General features: G+C 49.1%; 1 protein-coding gene and 1 long non-coding RNA gene across 4 annotated transcripts in view; one reads left to right on the forward strand and one right to left on the reverse strand.

The window, feature by feature from the left end:
• The window catches only part of TRIM29 (tripartite motif containing 29), a 27,239-nt gene extending 21,347 nt beyond the window's left edge, over nt 1–5,892 (reverse strand). For all 3 annotated transcript variants that reach the window (XM_086338301.1, XM_086338299.1, XM_086338298.1), the window contains exon 1: nt 5,007–5,892. In XM_086338301.1, the coding sequence (XP_086194427.1) occupies nt 5,007–5,810 (804 nt within the window). In that variant the 5' untranslated portion in view covers nt 5,811–5,892. The remainder of the gene's footprint in view (nt 1–5,006) is intronic.
• LOC147357600 (uncharacterized) lies at nt 5,525–12,333 on the forward strand. Its single transcript, XR_015141455.1, has 2 exons — nt 5,525–6,215; nt 12,161–12,333. It is a non-coding gene; the product is annotated as an uncharacterized LOC147357600 (long non-coding RNA).
• Nucleotides 12,334–22,483: the final 10,150 nt, after the last annotated feature.

Raw genomic sequence — 22,483 nt, forward strand, 5'->3', positions numbered from 1 at the left:
GGCTCCACCCTGTCTACACCTCCCTCTGACTTCCTTCTGCTCACCCGCTCTGCCTTGCCCAGACCTGCTCCTAAATGCCTTCTTTGTTCCCTTCTCCCACACTCCGCCTGTTGCCTCTCGCTCTGTGGCTGGGACGGGCCCTGTGTAGGCCACCCAGCCTTGAAATCCTTCCGGCCTTGGGGGAGCAAAGTGGTGGCCAGCAGCTGGTGGTGCCTCGGCCGGGACAGACAGGGCCTCCAGGTGCAGACACATCTGAGCACTCACCTGGACAGGTGTGCCTGTGCTGCCCCAGGGAAGGGGAAATGGGGCCCCTCTGGTCTGAATTAACCACATGGGCCATTGGCTATGACATTTGCCAAATGAGCCAGTTAATTGCCAAATTTGTACTTCCAGACAAATGGTAATTATCTGGATAAGAATCTGAAATGCTGGATAGATTTCCCCATTCCCACCCAGATGTCAACCAGCCCAGTATTCGTCGGCTTCGTTGGGACTCACCGTTCCTCCTGCTTCCTTGGACGTCAGGATGCGGAAGGGGCAAGATGGGGGGCAGGGAAGAGCATCATTCAAGCAGATTCCAGACCAGCAGTGGGCCCTTGAGAAGTTACCCCACCTCCCAGGCCTCCATTTCTTCCTGATAAAACTGGACTAGGTTCCTGATTTCCAGCCTGGCTACACATAGAAGCCCTGAGAGTGACTTAGAAATGCAGGTCTCATACCCTGAACCAGAACCTCCCAGGGAACCCCGAGGAGCCTCTGCCAAGCCTATGAAAACAACATTTAAAATGTTACATGGTTACATGGCCTCAACCATGTAAAGTGGTGAGAGAGAACAGGCTGGGCTATGGCCACACTGAGTTTGAATCCCAGCTCGGCCACCCCCAGCGCTGTAACACTGGTTAAGTCTCTCGGCATTTCAGATCCCATTTCGTCACCTATAATATAGGTGCAGATATTCCCATCCGTGGGACTGTTGTCAGGAGTAACAGTGTAAATGCCCAGGCCAGCGCCTGGCACATCAATGTACTCCAAAAAGATGAGCCATCTCCTGCCCTCCTGCCTGGCACTCTCTTTCTCCACATCCTATCTCTATACTTCTCTCATTTGGTCCTTTCCTCCTCAGCACCCAGAGAGGTCATCCCACCTCCTTTCTCACTCACCCTTTCCAGGGGCAGTTTTCCCCCCAATATCTCCAAGAAGAGTGGTCCCAGACACCCCCCAACCCCATTCCAGGCCTTTAGCCACCTGGCTGCTCTTTGTCCATGGTCATGGTGGTCCACCCAGAGAGCCCCAAAAGCCCAGACCAGCACATCTCCCAAAGCTCAAAGACCAGCAGTTGCCCATGGCCAGCAGCCTGGCAGCTCAGACTTCATGAAAAAACTGGGCAACAAGACCAGAGGCAAAGCCATAGACACTGGCGGCAGAAAGGTGCTGAGCCAAGTGACGGCGTCAGGAGAGTGGCCGAGGTGTTGAATCTGAGCTGCACTACTGAGTTAGGACCTCGCCCTCCAGAGCAATGCTTGTCGTGAGTGCTCCTCCCCATTGCCTGGCCAGACTGCTGACCTAGAGCCCAGAGAACCCACAAAATGGCAGACTACCCTACAGCAAGAGTCGTGGCCAGGAATCCTCCACTCTGACCCGATGCAGCAGAAGGTACTCGGGAGAGACAGAAGACAGGCCCTGAGACACAGAAAAAGATAGATTTGTACATTGCAAGGGCTTCCCAGTTGGTGCTAGTGGTAAAGAACCCGCCTGCCAATGCAACAGACGTAACCTGCCAATGCAACAGACGTAAGAGACGTGGGTTTGATCCCTGGGTCGGGAAGATCCCCTGGAGCAGGGCATGGCAACCCACTCCAGTATTCTTGCCTTGGAAATCCCGTGGACAGTGGAGCCTGGGGGGCTACCGTCCATGGGGTCACAAAAGAGTCAGACACGACTTAGCAACTAAACAACAACAGAAATCTCATCAGTCTAAGCCAGAGGCAGAGGAGTGCAGCTCAGGACATCTGTGGACCCTCCTTGCGACATTCAGAGTGGAACTGGAAACCTTCTGATCTTGGGTCGGCAGAGGAAGGCCTGTCATGTTGGCGGCACGCTGAGTAGCCTTTCTCCAACACCACCTCTGCTCAGATTCTGCAGAGAGGGAGGCCCAAACGCACTGCAGCCCGGGGTGTGGTCTACAGTCTCATGCAAGAAACCATGATAGATCAGTGATGGCCTCATCGGGGGCCTCACCTACTAGCCTGCAGAACGGGTTCTGGACAGGACTTCTTGCAAAAAAAGTTGTGTGTAGGCTGATGTTTGGGTCTGCAGGGGCTGCCTCTGAAGATGTCAGGGCTGACAGACTCATTCACTTTGATCTGTCAACCTACCTAAGGTTGCTCTGTGCCAACGCCCCCAGTGTCTGACATTCCAGTGGGGCTAGGCTTGGACAAAGAGCTCCACTCCATCTCTGTCTCCACTCAGGTGCTCAGCACCACCCTTCCCTGCCTACCTATGCTGCAACACACACACGCACACACACACACAGTCTGAAGCTCCCACCATTTAAGTCGCTCCAGTGGATCAGACATTTCCCCCTGAGCCCCTGTAAGGCACACGCCTCCTGAATCCCATCCCCCTTCCCCCAGTTGCTCTCAAACACTGAAAGAGGACTCAGGGGGCTTCTTCCTTAAGCACTGAGCCTGGACAGGTCCCTTCCTTCCTCTGGGCCTGTGTCCCCATGCAAGGTGGAGAGGAGATGGCAAGATTGCTCATTCTCCATCCAGCCTAGCATTCTGTCCTCTGCAAGTTGATGTTTACTTACAGCCGCTGCTGTGTAACTAGGCGGATGCACCCCAGACTGGTTTGTGCGTCTGAGCTCTGCCTCTTGACCTACATCACGAGCCCTAGAGCATGAACTCCAAGTCCCAGGTACTGCCAGAGAAAACTGCCCAAGACTGTCCTGTCCTCTGGGGCACTCAGGCTTTTCTTAAGTGGAGATACCCTGGTTTCAAATAAAATTTGGGACCAAGCCCTACACATATAACAGATAAATAAGAGTTGTTGTTGTTGTTCAGTCACTAAGTTGTGTCCGACTCTTCTGTGACCCCGTGGACTATAGCCCACCAGGCTCTACTTCCATGGGATTCTCCAGTCAACAGTACTGGAGTGGGCAGGTGCTGGAAAATCCCATGGACAGAAGAGCCTGGCGGTCTACTTCCAAAGGGTTGCAAAGATTCGGACATGACTGAGCGTGAGCATGGCACAGCTGCTTGCAGAAGCGATAGGAACCCGGGCCCCTGCCTTCTTGGCATCAGTTTGCCCCCCTCCTCATCCCTGACGTCTCAGAGACATTCCTAAGAATCTTCAGGCTCCAGGGGGTCATTTGAAAACTTCCAATCTAGTCCAATCCCTTAGTTTCACGGGAAGGGAAACCAAGCCTGAGAGAACATAAGGGACTTGTCCCCTGTCTTACAGCTGGTTCGAGGAAAAACTAGAACTGGAGCTGAGGTCTCCTAAAACCCAGCCTGGGGCTCTGCAATTTCTTGGTTGTGGTGGTTGAGGATAATTAACCCGCATTCTGTTTTGACTCCGTAAGTCAAATCCTGGAGGAGATCCATGGCCCCTGCCCCATCTCCATCTCCCTGTCTGAAGCCTGAAGCCAGGCTGGGGTCAGGGAGTTAGGGAGACTCGGACCACCTTTTTTTCCTGGGCCAAATGAGGCTCCTGAAAAGGCTCTTTGAGTCTTTTGTCATCTCTGACTCGTCTCTCCTGCCCAGGAGAATGGGTAGGAAAGAGTGACCCACAGACTTCAGGTCAAGAAGCCTGGGCACAGAGCGGGGGCTGTGCTGCCCCATTCTGTGGGGTGCAGAAAGCAGAGTCCCCTGCGTTGACAATGAGCATGGCTGACCCCGGCTGACCCCTGGCCGCCCCACGTCAGGGGGCTGTGTTGTTTAGGGGGGAGCAGTCCCAGCATCTGTGGAGCCACAGACGAGCCCTTATCCCAGCACACCCTCTCCAGGAGAAAGATGTACCACATTCACAAGCCTCCACACGCCTCTGCTCCTCCCCGCAGAAGCACAGGCAGAATCATGTACACAGAAGGCATGCAAACACACTTACCTGCCACATGTACAGTCATATGCAAACATCCATGTGCAGATATAAACACCACGTGCATATAACACACACACACACATATGTACACCCTTCCCCACCGACTCCAACCCTCACTAGGCAATGGCCACACACACAAAGCACTGAGGGTCCAGCTGAGGGAAGGATAAAGGAAGCTGCTGGGCGTGTCAAGACTGGCTAGGGGATCAGACAGAACAAGAAGGAGCCACTGTCCTACAGAGACCAACTCCGAGGTCAGGGAAGAAAGGGTCTTGATGTGGTCCCCAAATTCCCCCCTCCTCACCCATGACTAATCCCCACGAGCCAGTCCTCCTCAGCTAGGAAGAATTCTCTCTCCCTTAAATAGAAAGAGGTGGCTTTCCCAGTGGCTCAGATACTAAAGAATCTGCCTGCAAGGCAGAAGACCCAGGTTTGACCCCTGGGTGGGGAAGATCCCCTGGAGAAAGCAATGGCAACCCACTCCAGTATTCTTGCCTGGATAATTCCATGGATAGAGGAGCCTGGTGGGCTACAGTCCATGGAGTCACAAAGAGTTGGACACAACTGAGTGACTTAGCACCTAAGTAGAAAGGAAGGAAGAAGCACCCAGCCAGGCAGAGAGCCCAGGATGGAATGCTGATTTCCTGGCCTGACTTGAATTTATCCTATGACCTTGGCCAAGGCCCCCATCTTTGCTGAGCCCCTCTTTGTTCATTTAGGAGATGACTTGACTCCTGAGGCCTTAGAGGATTGGGGAACCATCTCTGACTCCCAGTCTGGGGGTAGGAGGGGAAAGAACTGTTTTCTGAAAGAACCAGGAACAGCAGAGAGGTAAGCCCCAGACCCTGGGAGCGCCCAGTGGAGAAAATGAGGTGGGAGCGTACTGCGAGGAGGCCAGCTCTTACCTCCTTCTCGGCCTTGGCCTCTTCCACGGTCACGGTGCTATGGCTCTTGTGCTCCTGGAACATGCAGAGGTAGCAGATACAGGTCTGGTCTGTCTGACAGAAGAGCTCCATGGTCTTGCCGTGCAGGGGGCACTTGCGGGCCTCGAAGTCCCGGATGGGCTCAAGCAGCTGGTGGTCACGGAAGGCGGCGCCCTCCAGGTGGGGCTTGAGGTGCAGCTCGCAGAAGGAGGCCTGGCACACCAGGCAGGACTTGACGGCCTTCTGCTTGTTGCCGATGCACGAGTCACACAGGACCTCCTCGGAGCCCGACTTGGAGCGCAGGAGGGTGCTGGAGTCGCCCCGGGGGTAGCTGTTCCGCCGGATATCCCCGGGCTCCACGATGGACACCGAGGGCTTCCGGGGCTCTGAGAATATGGATCTGCGCGGCTCCCCCTTCTCGGCAAAGGTGACAGGAGGCTTCTTGGCAGCCCCCAGCTGGAGCCCGGCATAGGGCGACCTCCTGCCTTCCCCAGAGTCCATGCTGAAGTAGCTGGAGCCCTTGTCATCCACCGACTCGACAAACTGGATGATGGGCCGCCGCCACTCGCTGCCGGAGAACAGGGAGCTCTTGCCTTCGCCCGGCTTCAGGGCGCCGCCTGTGCCCTTGCCCTCGGCCACCTCCCCGCCGTGCCCGTTGGCAGTCTTGGCCTCTTTGCCTTCAGCTTTGACCCCATTCTCCAGGCTGCCGTTGGGGCTCAGGGAGCTGCGGACATCCCTGACTTCCGGGCTGGCCCCACTGCTCCTGGAGGCGTCTGCAGCTTCCATCGCGGCTCACCTGGCTGGTCTGTGTCGGCGCGCTGGGGGTTTGGGTGGGTGACCTCTTGGGCGGCGGCACCTCTGCAGGACTGAGACAGGTAGTCACGGAGCCTGAGACACACCTACCGGGAGCCGAGAGGAGGGCCTGACACAACGGGCAGGCGGGAGAGGCAGGCGGCTCCCAGAGCCAGCAGAGCGGCTAATTATACAGAGGGGCCACGCCCTGCACATTCATACCTAACCCGGTTTTTTAAAGAAGTGTTTTTATTCTTCCCCAGTTTAATTATTTTCCACGGCTCAGCAACCAGTTGGACTGCTTCCTTCTGATGCACTTTCTTCTCATCAGGAAAGCGGGAGCCTCTGTCCTCACAGGTGGGCAGGCTTCGCTGAGCCAAGCCAGACGTGGGACAGAAGGTGAGGTGTCCACAGAGGCCCACAGGACCCAGGGCTATTTAACTGGGTCACACAAGCCAAATAATCTTGTAACTTGATGGCCTGGGTTTCAGAGGAATATCCCCCTGCTGCCCTGAGACACTGGAGTTGCTTCTTATCTTTTTTTTTTTTTAATTTCCATCAAAAAGTTTAGTATTTTTTTAAATTAGAGGATAATGGTTTTACAATATTGTGTTTGACTTCCTGTCTTAAAAGGAATGATGGGTTCCACTTGATTTGGATTTCAGGCTTTGAAGTGAGGTAGTTACTGATTCCGGAGAAGGCAATAGCACCCCACTCCAGTACTCTTGCCTGGAAAATCCCATGGGCGGAGGAGCCTGGTAAGATGCAGTCCATGGGGTCGCTAAGAGTCAGACAGGACTGAGCGACTTCACTTTCACTTTTCACTTTCCTGCATTGGAGAAGGAAATGGCAACCCACTCCAGTGTTCTTGCCTGGAGAATCCCAGGGACGGGGGAGCCTGGTGGGCTGCCGTCTATGGGGTCGCACAGAGTCGGACACGACTGAAGCGACTTAGCAGCAGTTACTGACTCTGGAACCCTATGTGCCAACTTCCAGGCATTGTGTCATGTATGTTACCTATACGAGCTCACTTATATAACCTTGAAAGGTTATATAAACCTTTCAAGGGTCTTCCCTGGTGCCTCAGTGTTAAAGAATCTGCCTGCAATGCAGAAGCCACAGGAGACATGGATTCAATCCTTGGGTCAGGAAGATCCCCTGGAGGAGGGCATGGCAACCCACTCCAGTATTCTTGCCTGGAGAATCCCATGGATGGAGGAGCCTGGCGGCTACAGCCCATAGTGTCCCAAAGAGTTGGACAAGACTGAAGCAACTTAGCGCGCACACACACACACACACACACACATGCAAGCTTCCAACAACATATTCAAACATCTCCATTGAATAGATGAGAAAACTGAAGCTCTAAGAAGGCAACATGCTGGCCTGCATCAAGTGGTAGAGCTAAAATTTGAGCCCAGGGCCTTTGAGAACCAACAGCCACCTGACTATCTCAATGGAAGATGGCTTCAGGAAATCACGTCCCACCCAGCAGCCCTAACGAGATGCTTACGGCTTAATGTTATTTCTATCAGAGCAAGTCAGAACCTGCTTGGATCCAAAGGACAGGGAGACGGTAGTGAGGGACAGGAATGCAAGCAGTGCCAGGCCAGGGGCAGCGTCCTCAGGGCCCCCACCAAGGGAAGGGCTGTGCCTCTCCCAGGCGGGCTGGACTAGACAGAACAGAGGTGGGAGTGGCTGGGGTGGCAGGTTCTGGGCTGTGTGTAGGGGAGTGGGTTTCCTTCCCCTCGAATCCAGGTCAAACTCTGGGAGCCCCCGCCCCTTTGGCTCACCAGGCCGAACAGCTAATCCTCTGCAACAACAGCTCCTGGGAACGAGAGCAGAGACAAGCTTAGCTCCCCAAGCGGCGAGAGTTTTAAGAGGAGGTGTGGGGGTGGAGAGTGCTGCTTCGTCATGGGCATTCCTTCTCACCTTGTGTCTCTGTTCTCAGGCTCCATAGGAGCCCCGTCTTGTTTGAAGTCACTGGTGAGTGGTCTAAGAGTTCGTGGGGGCTTCTGGGGGCAGGAAACACTTTCTCAAAAAGTCTTGCTCAGGACTTCTTTGGTGGACCAGTGGCTGAGACTCCACACTCCCAAGGCAGGCGGCCCAGGTTTCATCCCCGGTCAGGGAACTAGATCCTACATGCTGCAAAACTAAAGATCCCAAATGCCACAACTTAAAGTTGGCACGCCACGACAAAAATCTCACATGCTGCAGCTAAGACCTGGCACAGCCGAAATAAATTAAAAAAAATTTTTTTTTAAGTCAGGCCCACTTCCACTGGGCTCTTGGCTGAGGTGTGGAGGGAAAGGAAGAGAGACAGAGATGGAGCCACACTGCTCCTTCCCCTGCTGGTGTCTCCTGGGCCCTGTGAGAACAGGCTGTGAGGAGCAAAGACCAGAGAAGGCAAGAGCAGCAGAAGGGGAAAAGCAAAGTGTTCTGCTTATGAACCCAGCAACAGTGCTGGCTGCCCCTCCCTAATGAGGAGGCCTCTGCTAGTCTTAGAGTTCACGCTCCATCTTTCAGAAGTCTAGGAAAGATTCTGAACCTGAAAAATAGGCTGACACAGAGAAGATGCTCAGAAAGCATTTGTGGAAGGATGGATGGATAGATGGATGGATGAATGGATGGATGGATATGGGTGAATATATAGAAGAAACAAAAGTTAGATGGATCTGAGTTGGAAATGAATGGGTGGATGGATGGATAATATTAACGGATGTATGGATGATGGGTGAGTGGGTCGTAGGATGAAGGATTGATAGATGGATGGCAGAAGGATGGTGGATGGATGGATGAGTAGGTAAGTGGGGAACTGGATAAAGTAATTTTAAAAAAGGAAGGGAAGGGGAGGAAGGAAGATTTGTGGAAAGGAGAGAAGGAAGAGAAAGGAAGGAAGGAAATGGATGGTAACACATGGACAGATAGTAGATAGGCAAATGTGCTGATAAACACTTAGCAACTCTCTCTTCCAGAGCAAAAAAAGCGCTGGTTTATAGTGTTTGCCAGTTTCTTCTACCCTGGCCAATTTCAAGCCACCAACGTGAGACGGGCTGGGAAGACATGAATACGGTCAGCTCCCGACAGGGTCAGGCAATTGTGAGCCAGTCCAGAACATCACAGGGGATTGATGGGTAACTGGGTATATGAATTAATGTAGGAAGAGGGGGACAGAAAAAAAAAAAAGGATGATGGAGAATTCAACTCTTAACTGTCCTGAGAGAGGAAAATGGGTTCAAGCGATTTCAAGGCAGTGGAAGATAAGGCTACCTTATCTCTTCCACAAGGCTTTCCCCCCTGACCCAGGCCCACAGATTGCTCCCTCTTCTGAACCCCTGAAACATCACTGTCTGTCCTACTCAGGGGTATTTGTCTCAGACCACCCGATGGTGTTAATTACTCACTCATTCACACTGATATTTCTTCAGCATCCTACCACGTGCCAGGCTCTAAACAAGGGACTGACCACACCACATGAATGAATCCCAGATCTCGTGGTGGGGGAGCTTCCAGTCCAGTGGGAAAACAAACCAGTGAGTCAGTCATTTGAATCTGGCATGACCGTGAATGAGGGAAATCCATGTAAGAGGCCTGAGCTGCCCAGGGGAGGGAAGAGTCCAGGCCATGCTGTGAGAGACGGTCCCTCCAACCAGGCTGAGCACAGAGGTGTCCTCTCTGACCAGACAGAGGCAGCATTTGACTTGACTCAGCATATATTTATTCAGTTGAATTCTCAGTCCGTGTTGGTTGCTCAGAGTTTTGGTCCACCCAGACGGGGCCCCAGCCCTTCCTCACTCCAGATGCATGATGGACTCTAGGTGGAGTGTCCTAGGAATCCCCAGAATCCAAAAGTTGAAAAGAAAAAGCCAAAGAAACAATTGTGTCTCTAGGGATACCGTGACTCCATGCACACCAGCCCCAGGGCTGAGCTAAAGAGGAAGGATTTTTACTCTAACCCCTACCTTAACCTCTGGAGTACTGAGGTCTGGGGTGACCACTGGGGACCATCCACGGCAACATGATTGCTCCCAGGGCTCCCCCAAACCCTCGCTGCCATTGCATCCCCCAAAACGACATGTGGCACCATCTGCTAGGATCTAGCTGCTCTTGATCCCAAATCTGTTGCACAGGCGCCACAAAAGGGCATTTCCTGATGCTCGCAGAACCTATGTGTCACGTGCAAGCTGGCCAAAAGCCCCCAAAGGCTGTCACATCCATCACTGTGGCTTGGAGGTGAGGGGTCTCCTGGGAGCAGAAGAAACTTTGTTTTTAAAGGCTTTGAAAGAAAGGGGCCCATGGAAGCCCCTCCATCACTCATCTCCCTCCTTATCCAGTTCTCCCTCTGGTCTGGCTTAAAGTCTTCTTGCTGCACCGTTTCTCCCTATACCAAGTGATGGTGGAATGTGAGTGGCTGCCAGCCCCAACTCCATCCCTTGGAAGGGTTAGGAGGTGAGAAGAGTTGGCAGGTGTGGCTTCCAAAGGAGTCCTGTGAAGCCAGGGAGAATCCTTCTTCTTCAAACTAAGTATGTCCAGCTAGCCAGCCCCCACCAAGTCCCTTCTTCCCACACACACTGGTCAGCCAACCCCAAGCCTCCTCCCAGCCTTCTTTCATGAGGCATCTCCAAGCTATTCCCCTCCTGGAAGCCTCCCTTGATTCAGCGGGTGGAGCAGCTTCACCCACCCACCTCTGCAGCCTGACGGCACCTGATTCCCTCCCCAGTCACCTTCAGATGAAAGAGGAAACCCCTTTAAAAAGAGAAAGCTCCTCCCGCCCCTTTGGGATCCCAAGGTTGGGAGGGAGCGGCCAGCGGGTCCATCCCTTGCCTCTGAGCAAACTGTATCTAAAAACGTCCTCTAAAAGATCTGCAAAGAAAAAGATGTCACGACCTCCCTCAGCCATTCAGTTTCAAGCTTTGGGACTATTTGCTACAGGAACATCTTTGAATCTATCTGAGCCTCATGCCCTGAGAAAGATAAGCTAAGGGGCGGTTGTGTCCAAGAGAGGAGGGCTCTGGTCCAGTCTCAGTGCCGGCACGGGTCTTTTGTGCCTGTATCTCTGTCTTTCTGTGCCTCTGGTTATAGACAGCAGCCAGAAGGCTGTGGTGGTTCAAAACTTTGTGTGTTAGCCATTCAGTTGTGTTCAATTCTTTGTGACCTCATGAACTGTAGCCCTCCAGGCTCCTCTGTCCATGGAATTTTCCAGGCAAGAATATTGAAGTGGGTTGCCATTTCCTTCTCCAGGAGAACTTCCCGACCCAGGGATCAAACCGAAGTCTCCTGCATTGCAGAAAGATTCTTTACTGTCTGAGCCCAAAACTTTATAGCAACAGTAGAATTTCTGAGGTCTTATTTACTCATTTCTGCAATTCTAGTCCTACAGAGTTTGTTGTGAAATTGGTGGGGTTTCAATTATATACTAAGAACTCTCTAATTTCTTTTTCTTGTGATGAGAACTCTTAAGATCTACTCTCTTAAAAACTTTCAAACATACATGACGGTATTATTACCTATTGTCACCATGCTGCACCTCATGTTCCTAGGACCTATTTATTCTAAAACTAAAGGTTGAACCTTTTGGTGAATAAGAAAGAGAAGAAGAGGGAGATGGAGACAGAGGAAAAAGAAAAATAACTCTCTAGATCAGGAACTACTGTTTCTGCTATCAAATTTTCTTCTAGGAAGAACTTTAAAAACAGGTCTGATTTCTACCTGCCTAGAATATTTAAGGCACCTGCTGGGGAGGGTGATGAAGGGAAAGAAACAGACATGTGTAGCACCTCTCCCATGGGCCATGGTCCCAGCCCTGGGATACCGAGCGCTGAGACATGGTTCCCACCCTCAAGGACTCTTGGCCTGCCCAGTCCCTCAGATTCAGGCGAAAATCCTCTTGATCCTATTCCAAGGACTGCCCTTTACTCCTTCCTAGTCTTCTGCCCCCTCAAAAGTCACCGAGTCTTAAACGAAGCTATCAAATAGAGATCAGGGCCTCCCCAGGGAGAAGAAGTCTGGTACAGATCTGGTTGGGATAACCCTGACCTGGGACCTAGCACCTAGCATCTGCCTCCTGGCAGGCCCAGGAGGGTTCTGCCATCCTTGGCACCTTCCCAGCACTTGCCTTGAACTCTGGGGAAAATACCCACTGGATCAAGCCAACTTCTCTCCATTGACACTCGTAAAGGAGGGCGGGATGTGCAGTTTTCCGTGTCAACTTGCTTAAGCTATAATACCCAGTTATTGAGTCAGACAACTAATCTAGGTGTTGCTGTGAAGATATTTTGTAGATGTGGTTACATTACAGTCAGTGGACTTTAAGTGAAGAAGATTATCTGCTTTAATGTGGTCAGGTCTCATCGAATCATTGGAAAGACCTTCACCGTAAAAACTGAGGTTTCTTGGAGAAGAAGAAATTCTGCCTTAAAACCTGCCATCAACTCCTGCCTGAGTTGCCAACCTGCCACTTACCATCCCCCACAATCGCATGAGCCAATTCCTTGAAATAAATCCCTTGATATAAAAATTGCTGTTGTTGCTCAGTCCCTAAGTTGTGTTTGACTCTTGGTGACCCCGCGGGCTGCAGCACACCAGGCTCCTTTGGCCTCCACTGTCTCCTGGACTTTGCTCAAATTCATGTCCATTGAGTCAGTGATGCTATCTAACCATCTGCGTTCCTATGCAATATTGTTCTTTACGGTATGACTTTCACCACCAGACACATCCACAACTGAGCATCATTCCTGCTTTGGCCCAGCTGCTTCATTCCTTCTGGAGCTATTAGTAACCAACCTCAGCTCTTCCCCAGCAGCCTATTGGACACCCTCCAGCCTGGAGGTCTCATCTTCCAGCGCCATATCTTTTTGCCTTCTCATACTGTCTGTGGGGTTCTTCAGGCAAGAATATTGGAGTGGGTTGCCATTTCCTTCTCCACTGGCCCCCGTTTTGTCAGAATTCTTCACTATAGCCCGTCTGTCTTGGGTGGCCCTAAACAGCATGGCTCACAGCTTCATTGAGTTACACAAGCCCCTTCACACCATGACAAGGCTGTGACCCATGAAGGGGTGATGTGAAGATAAAGATGTATAAATGAACCTCTTTATATAAATATAGAGAGATATAGAGACAAACATATCTCCCGTTGGGTCTGTTTCTCTGTGGAATCCTGACCGGTTCCTGTTGCAGCCTGGTGCTGGCCTCCCTGGAGTTTGACAGGCTCTTCACGAGGGAGATGCTTCCAGAAAGGCCCGTGGGAACTGGCTCTCTCTGGGCACCGTGGGAACTGGGGTGGGAGTAGCAGGAGCAGGGACTCTGGGCAGGAGAGCTCTGGAACTTTCTTCGAGTGTAAATTTGGGCAAATTATTTAATCTCTCAGAGCCAGTTTCCTTGCCTACAAAATGAGGCTGCCTGGCAGGACCGTGGAGGGATTAAGGAGGTCACGATTCTGAAAATGCCTTGACAGCACATAACTCCCCAGAACAGCTCAATCAATTTTTGCTGTAAAGGGAAATGAGCAGAGCTCTCCCTGGCTGCAGGAAGGATGGGGAAGGGGGTCGTGAAGAGGGGTGGACTGGACTTCACTCCCATGCTGGCGACTGGACCGGGCAGGGCCTGACTCTCTGCGTCTGGCTCCTCCATGCCTCTCCTATGTACCTTCCAGCTCTGAAATTCCACGATTATAGGGTGGCATCCTAAAATACAGAGAGGGCAGTGAAAATAATTAAAGACTTAGAAAATAGAACCTGAGAGGAAAGGGTTAAAGGCCCCTGGGATTATTTAGCCTGGAGAAGGAATGGCTTAATGACACCCTTCCTAACCTCAGGAGGGTTATTTGGATGAAGGCTGGCCAGCTTCTCTCCACCTCTCTAGAGGCCCAAACAAGAGGGTCCAGGCTAACAGCCCATCTAGAGGGACTGAAGTCAGACTGCAGGGTGTCTGCCTTGCATGAGATACCCTTTGCTTTAGAGGACTTGGGGGGTGCAGGGCCGGGGGGCAGGGAATGCAGGGTGGGATTGTCACAGACCTGCCGTGCGGTAGGAAATGGGTTGGAAGACCTCCGTGCAGGAAGAAAGGAAAAAAACAACAACTCAAGAGCAGACAGAAGGGGTGTGGTGAGGCTGATTCAGCAGCGCTTCGCTGCCCTGACGGGGTCACTCAGCAGGAGCCCTGTGGAGCAAGAGGGATCCGTCACAGAGAGAAGGCTCTGCCTGGGTTTGCTCCTGAGACCTCCGAGGGCCCCTTCCTTCCCCATTCCTTCTACGAAGCTTGAACATGAACCTTCCCAGGTTTAGGCAATGCTGACATCTCAGGAAGGCATGAAGGAAAACAAGAAGCACTTCTGTGATAAATAGCTTTCTCTCCAAGGCCCACGTAGAACCAACCAGTTCCCTCCCAGACCCCTGAACTTCTACCCCATCTTCACCGTCGGGATGACGATACTAGCGACTATTTTGTTGAAGGTGTACTCTCTGCCTGGCACATTACATAGGTTTCCCCCAATTCCACAACTCTCTCTGGTACAAAGTACCAGGAAACAGAGGCCCAGAGAGGTGAAGCAACTTGCCCAAGGTCACACAGCGGAGCTGGAATGCAGCCCTGTGCCATCCATCCACGAGGTATAAACTCACCATTGAGATCGCATTATCCCCATCTCACTGATGAGGCAGTTAAGACCAAGAAGTTAAGCCCATTAATCAATAAAGCCATACATTCCAGCTGCAAAACCTGAACATTTCCTGCACCGAATGAAGATGCTAGAGAGCACCCCCATCCTGCAGCTCTCTCATTCCATGGGGGGGTGGATTCGGGGGTGTATAAACCCCTGAGAGGGCCCCATTAGGTGGCAGGCAAGGGTCACTCACCTGTCTATCAGAGAGATTGCAGGAAATAATATCAATAAATAGCATCTTAATTACTTATTAAGCCTTCCCTAGTGGCTCAGATGATAAGGAATCTGCCTGCAATGCAGGAGACCTAGGGTTCGATTCCCGGGCTGTGAAGATCCCCTGGAGCAGGGAATGGCTTACCCACTCCAGTATTCTTGCCTGGGGAACTCTATGGACAGAGGAGCCTGGCGGGGCTACAGTCCATGGAGTTGCAAAGAGTCGGACACGACTGAGCGACTAACACTTGACTATGTAGCTGGAACCATGCTAAGCGCTTAACATGGATTATCTGACTCAGCCCTCCCATAATCTTATGAGGTGGGTGCTTTCATTCTCCCCATGTTACTGAGGAGGCGATTGAGACACAAAGAGACTAAGTAGCTTGCCCAAGGTTACAAGGTTAATAAGTAGCAGAACTGGGTTTTGAACTGTACATTATCTGACTCCAGAGTCCTCCTTCTAATCCCTTAAACTGGACTGTTAAATTTGCTTCTTCTGAGCCAAGATTTTAGAGTCTTAACAGCTACCTTTGTGATGTCTCACAAAACTCCTTCCACGTCTTCTGTTTCTTCTTTCCAGCCTCCATTGCTGAGAAGTTCACCCACAGCCTGTCTCACCATCCTGGCTCAGGGATGGGGGAGGCCCTTCCCCAGGAGGAGGCGCTGAAGTCAGAATCTGCTTTCCTGGGCTTGACAAGACCTGGCTCTTGTGTTTGGCCTCACCTGTGGGTCCAGCTGAGCCCAGAACCAGAGTCGGAACCTGAATCAGAATTGGAACTAGGACCGGAACTGGTACGGAAACCAGAGCATTCCCTGAAAGGCCAAGGGGGCAGAGAAGTCTCCCTGATCCCACAGAGGCAGAAGGCGTGGGTCACATGAAAGGAGGCAAGCCCAGCTCTGCCTGAATCATTGCCCAGCCTGAGGGCTCCAGGCGGGGAGGACCACTGAGGGGGAACAGGGAGCACCCAGGTGCCCCCACTCAGCTCCATCCCACTCAAGTCCTGTGCTGCTCAGGGGAGGATGGCTCCAGCCACCCTGGAGCCCCCGTGGTTCAGGCAGAAGCAACACTGCCTTGGGAGAGGCATACGGGTCTGGCAGCTCTGGCGGGGGGGCCGCGGGCTCTCCAGCCCACATCTCCCGGCCTGACCCACCCCTCACACCTGAAGTCTAGCCAGACTGAACCTTCTGCAGCTCCCAGAAGGCCCTGCCAAGGTGCACTCAACCTGCGGCTGTTTCACAAGCCTCTTCTTTGCCACTCCACCCACTTTGGGGCTTAGCTTCGTTGGCATTTCCTCCAAGAATCGCTTCCTGACACCCCCTCACCCCAAGCCAGGCCGTGTGACCCCTCCCTTCCTCTCCTCCTCCTCCTCCCATCCCACCCTCTCCCCCTACTCTCCTAGTTCCCCAGCGGCCACCCCATCACACCACCCTGAAACCTTCTGTTCCTCCGGCCACCAGGCTATCTCGATGGTCATCAGTGTCTCACTGGGTGCCCAGCTCACAGTGGGTGGCTTGATAAATATCTGTTGAGTTCCTGGATGATTAAAACAGAACAGAAAAAGCAAAAGAGCAGACTCTAGGCATCTTGTGGGCCGTGCCCCCCAAAGCCCACAGTTTCTGCAACAGCGCCGGGCACTCAGCTGGTCTTGGCAAGAACAACTCAGGGTACCAGGGCTGAGATGCTGATGAGGCAGTGACCCAGTGGAAGCCGGGGTAGGGCAGGGCGGCTCCAGAAAGGAGATGAGCTGGGGTTTAGGGCTTGGGAACCTGGCTCAAATTTCCCTCAAATCTGAGAGTTTTCAGAGAAGCCAGGTAGAGGAGACGTGTCTGGGCAAAGGCAGCCCGTCCGTCTGGTTGCAGAGCTGGCTCTCGGGCAGCAAAGCAGCAGGAGCAGCCAGCCTCCTCCCTGGGAGGCACATGGTGGCCGAGCCATGGGAGTGAGAGGAGAAAGCGAGAAGCAGCACCCTCCCTGACCTCCCCATGGCAGGCTGCTAGCTGTGTGGCCACACCTTCAAGACACCGTCCTCAGGACTTCCCTGTGGTCCAGTGGCTAAGACCTCACATTCCCAATGCAGGCAGCCCAGGTTCGATCCCTGGTCAGGGAACTAGAGAATGAGACCAGTGCCACCAGAGCCCCCTGCAGCAGATCTGGAACCATCAATGGACAAAAGGCGATGGGCTAACAGGAGAAGGAAGGGAGTAGGCAGGCGGGAAAGAGAAAAGAAAGCAGAGCTGCAGGAAGGACAAAGAACAGGAGTGCAGCAGACAGCAAGAACTAGAGTAAATGAGACAGATCCAATGGAGAAAGCTCATGTCAAAATATACTCCCCAGCCTCCAAAATCCTTTTCCCAACGATGTCTCATATGAATGCACAACGGCTCCAGGAGGCATCATTATGCTTTTCTTTCCTTTTATTTTATTTCACTTTTTATTACGGAAAACTTCAAAAATACACAAAGTAAACATAATGGTATAATTTAAATCCCTGTACACCCATCGCCCCGTTGCAACAATTATCTCACTGTGCCATTCTTCTTTCATTATATTCTCACCCACTCAATTCTTATTGTTTTTTGACATGTCTGTTTTTTAGGGAAATTCACATGCATTAAAATGTACAAATATAGGTGTATCACGTTGATAAATGTTTATATCCAAGTAACCCCCAACCCTGTCGCAATATGGTACATAATCATCTCACAAGGAAATTCTCCATGTTCATTTCAAGTTAAGCCCACCACCTACCTCCACCCTAAACTGACCTAATCTGTAGCTAACAATAGTTTTGCCTAATCTGAAACTTCACATAAGTGGAATCATATAATATGTACTCCTGAGTGTCTTTCTCCTTTCTCTTGGCATATTGTTTTTGAGACTCACACATCTTGATGCTGTTGTTTAAACTGATTAAACATCAGTTGCTGTTGTTTAATCACTAAGTCATGTCTGACTCTTTCAACCCCATGGTCTATAGCATGCCAGGCTCCTCTGTCCATGGGATTTTCCAGGCAAGAATACTGGAGTGGGTTGCCATTTCCTTCTCTAGGGGATCTTTCCTATCCAGAGATCGAACCCATGTCTCTTACATCTCCTGCATTAGCAGGTGGGTTCTTTATCATTGAGCCAGCTGGGAAACCCACATACATCAGTAGTTAATTTCTTTTCCATTGCTGACTGGTACTCCAGGGTAGGAATGTATCAGAATTTATCTAGCGAGTCTCCTGTTGATGAACATTTGGCCTGTTTCCAGTATGTGACTAGGATGAATAAAACTTTTATGAACAGTTGTTTTTGTGGGCATATGTTTTCATTTCTCTTGGATAAATACCTAGGAGCAGAATTACCAAGTCTAAGAGTAGGTGTATAGGTGTATGTTTAACTTTATGAGAAACTATCAAACCGTTTTCCAGAGTGGTTGCACTGGTTTGCATTCCCACCAGCAACTTGTGTGTCTTCCAGCTGCTCCACAGTCTCGTCAACATTCGGTGGTTGTCAGGCTTTTAAATTTAGCCATTAAGGTTGGTATGTATTACTTGCAATTTGCACCACATTAATGATGTCAAGCAATGTTTAACGTGCCATTGGCGTTCGTACATCTTTTGTGAAGAACCTATTCAAACCTCTTGCCCATTTCTAATGGTCTTGCTTGTCTTTTTATTATTGAATCATAGGAGTTCTTTGTTTATTCTAGTCTCCTTTGTTGGATACATGTTTTCTGAATATTTTCTCCAAATGTGTGGCCTATTAATTTTCTTAATGGTATCCTTTTATCAGATTTATCAAGGCATAATTTAGATAAGCAGAGAAGGCAATGGCACCCCACTCCAGTACTCTTGCCTGGAAAATCCCATGGACAAAGGAGCCTGGTGGGCTGCAGTCCATGGGGTCGAGAAGAGTCGGACATGACTGAGCGACTTCACTTTCACTTTTCACTTTCCTGCATTGGAGAAGGAAATGGCAACCCACTCCAGTGTTCTTGCCTGGAGAATCCCAGGGACCAGGGAGCCTGGTGGGCTACAGTCCATGGGGTTGTACAGAGTCCGACAGAACTGAAGCAACTTAGCATATGCCCACAGGCTATGCAGGAAACCCCAGTTCAATTCCTGGGCTGGTGAAGGAAATGCCAACCCACTCCAGTATTCTTGCCTGGAGAATCCCCACGGACAGAGGAGCCTGGTCTATGGGGTCTGCAAAGAGAGAGTACAGTGAGATAGAGCTACAGTCCATGGGGTCACAGAGTCAGACATGACTGAGCTACAAAGCACAGTGACTAAAGATGTCAGGCTTCTTTTCACATCTTATTTGCTATTTGCTTGCCTTTATTGGCGAGATGTCTTGCCAGATCTTTTGCTCAATTTTTAATCTTTTGATCACTTTTTAATTTGTCTTGCTACTGAGTGGGAAGTTTCTCATGCATACTCTAGATCCAAGTCCTTTATTAGACATGTGAGTTGCAATATTTTCTACCCCATTGTGGCTTGCCTTTTTACTTTTTTGACAATGTCTTTTTTAAAAAAGCAAAATGTTTTCATTTTGATGAAATCCAATATATTGATTTTTTTTTCTTATTAGAAGTTGTCCTTTCTGTATCCTAAGAAGTCTTGGTTAACTCAAGATCACAAAAATTTCAGGTCTTTGACCCACCATTTCAAGTTGTTTATTGTATGAGACGAGTCATTGTTTTTTCTTATATACAGACATCCAAATATTCCAGCACCATTTGTTGAAAAAGACTGCTATTTCCCTCACTGATTCACCTTGGCACCCTTGTGAAAAGTCAATTAGCTTTAGATGTGTAAGTATTTCCGGACACTCTAGTCTGTTCCACTCATCCAGATTTCTATTCTACACCAATATGTACTGTCTTCATTACTGTGATGTTATTGTAAGCCTTGAAATCAGGGAGTAATTCCTCCAACCTTGTTCCTTGTTTTTCATAAAATTTGTTTTAGCTATTATAGTCCTTTCCATTTCCACATAAATTTTAGAATCAGCTTGTCAAATTTTCAAAACACCTGCTGAGATTTTGACTGGGAATATGTTAGATGCGTAGATTGATTTGAGGAAAATTGAGATCCTAACAATATCAAGTATTCTGATTCATGAACGTGGTCTCTCTATTTACTTAAATCTTAATTCCTTGCAGCAATATTTTATAGTTTTCAGCATCTTTATAAATTTTGCTAATTTGTCCCTAAATGTTTCACGTTTCATGCTATTATAAATGTTATTTTTAATTTAAATTTCCAGTTTCTAGTATATAGAAATACAATTCATTTTTGTATATTGAGCTTGTATCTTGAAACCTTGCTAAACTTATTAGTTCTAGTCCCCTAGCTTTTCTATAGATTCCTTAAGCTTTTTCTAGATAGACAATCGTGTTGACTGTAAATAAAGAAAATTTCAAATCTTCCCTTCATAACAACATACCTTTTAATTCTTTTACTTGAATTATCATGTTGCCGAGGACCTTAAGTACACTGTTGAATAGAAATAGTTATAAAAGAGGTTCAGGCATGGTGGAAATGGTGAAGGTGGTCAAGATGTCCAGTTTATAGTATTAGTAAGTTCTGGTGGTGTAATGTACAACTACAGTGACTACTGGTAACAATAACTTATGTTTGAAAGTTTCTTAGAGAATAGATCTTAAAATCCCCATCACAAGAAAAAAATACATAACTATGTGAAGTGATGGGTATTAACTAAATTTATTGTGGTGATCATTTTACAATATATATATACATATAATCATTATCTCATACACCTTAAACTAATACAATCTTATGTGCCAATAATATCTCAATAAAACTGGAGGGAGAGAATAGTTTGAACAGATTCCCTTGTTTCTGATCTGAGAGGGAAAACATTCAGACTTTCACCACTTAACTATGAGGTTAACTCTTAAGATGTTATGTAGACATCCTTTTCTCAGGTTGTGTAAGTTTCCATCTATTCCCAGTTTGCTAAGATTTTATCATGGATCTATGCTAAATTTTGTCAAAAGCTTCCTTTGCATCAACTGGCATGATCCATGTGTTACTTCTTTTAAGACTGTTTAAATGGTGTGTTAATGTTCTACTTAGCTTCTTCCTGCTGCTGTAACAAACTTAGTGGCTTAAAAAACAACACAGATTTATTATTTTACCAGTCTGGAGATTTGGAGTTCAAAATGGGTCTTACTGGGCTAAAGTCAAGACGTTGGCAGGGCTACCTTCATTTTGCAGGCTCTAGGAGAGAATTCCATTCCATCTCAAAATCCTTAATCACATCTGCAGAATCTCTTATGTTACTGAAAGCAGCATGTTCACCAGTTCTGGGATTCAGACGTGGATATTCTGTCTACCACATATGATAGAGCATAGACTGACTTTTGAATATTAAAGCAACCTTGATGGGACTTCCCTGCCAGTCCAGTGTTAAGACATCGCCTTTCAATGCAGGTGGCGTGGGTTTGACCCCTGATCAGGGAGTTAAGGGCTTCCCTGGTAGCTCAACTGGTAAAGAATCCGCCTGCAATGCAGGAGATCCCGGTTCAACTCCTGAGTTGGGAAAATCCCCTGGAGAAAGGATAGGTTATCCACTCCAGTATTCTGGGGCTTTGCTGGTGGCTCAGACGGTAAAAGAATCTACCTGCTCTGTGGGAGACCTGGGTTTGATCCCTGGGTTGGGAAGATACCCTGGAGGGGGGCAGTAAAGAATCTGCCTACAATGCAGGAAACCCAGGTGCCACCCCTGCATCAGGAAGATCTCTTGGAGAAGGGAATGGCTACTCACTCCAGTATTCTTGCCTGGAGAATCCCATGGACAGAGGAACCTGGCTGGCTACAGTCCATGAGGTCACAAAGAGTCGGACACCAATGAGCAACTAAACACAGCACAGAGAGCTAAGATCTCACATGCTTCAAGGTCAAAAAACCAAAATGTAAAACAGAACAAACTCAATAAGAACTTTGAAAAGTGAAAGAAAGTGAAAGTGAAAGTTGCTCAGTTGTGTCCTACTCTTTGCAACCCCATGGGCTGTATAGTCCATGGAAATCTCCAGGCCAGAATACTGGAGAGGGTAGCCGTTCCCTTCTCCAGGGGATCTTCCCAACCCAGGGATTGAACCCAGGTCTCTCGCATTGCAGGTGGATTCTCTACCAACTGAACCACCAGGGAAAAAAAAGTGGTCCACATCAAAACATCTTTTAAAAATATAAATAAATAAAACAACCTTGAATTCTGGATTAAAGGCCATTTGGGCATGGTTTGTTATCCTTTTTACATATTGTTGAAATTTCTTTGCTAAAATTTTATTAAGTATTCCTGTATCTTTTTTTTTTTTTTTTTTATGCGCTGAATCTTTGTTGAGGTGTGCAGGCTTTCTCTAGTTGCAGCTAAGTTGCCCCACGGGATGCAGAATCTTAGTTCCTGGACCAGGGATTGAACCCGCATCCTATACATTAAAAGGTAGATTCTTAACAACTGGGCCACCAGGAAAGGCCCTCTGTATTTATGTTCTTGAGTGACAGTGCTTTGTAGTAGTCTTAGCGGTTCTTTTCCCTTATAATGTCTTTGTCTCATTTTGGTATCCAGATAATGCTGGCTTTCTAAAATAAGTTTGGAAATGTTCCTTCCTCTTTTATTTTTTATAAAAGTTTTTTATAGGATTGGTACTATTTTTAACTTAAATGTTTAGTAGAATCATTGGTATACCAGAACTGGCTTGTACTGACTCATGAGAGTCTACTGTTAAATTTTTAGGAATTTTATGAACCTGTTGTTAAATTCAGCCATTATTAAAAATTTTTT

Source organism: Bos grunniens, chromosome 15 (genome assembly GCF_055505025.1).
Source record: "Bos grunniens cultivar Pamir isolate PY7600 chromosome 15, Bosgru_T2T1.0, whole genome shotgun sequence".
In the NCBI taxonomy this organism is placed as follows: domain Eukaryota; kingdom Metazoa; phylum Chordata; class Mammalia; order Artiodactyla; family Bovidae; genus Bos; species Bos grunniens.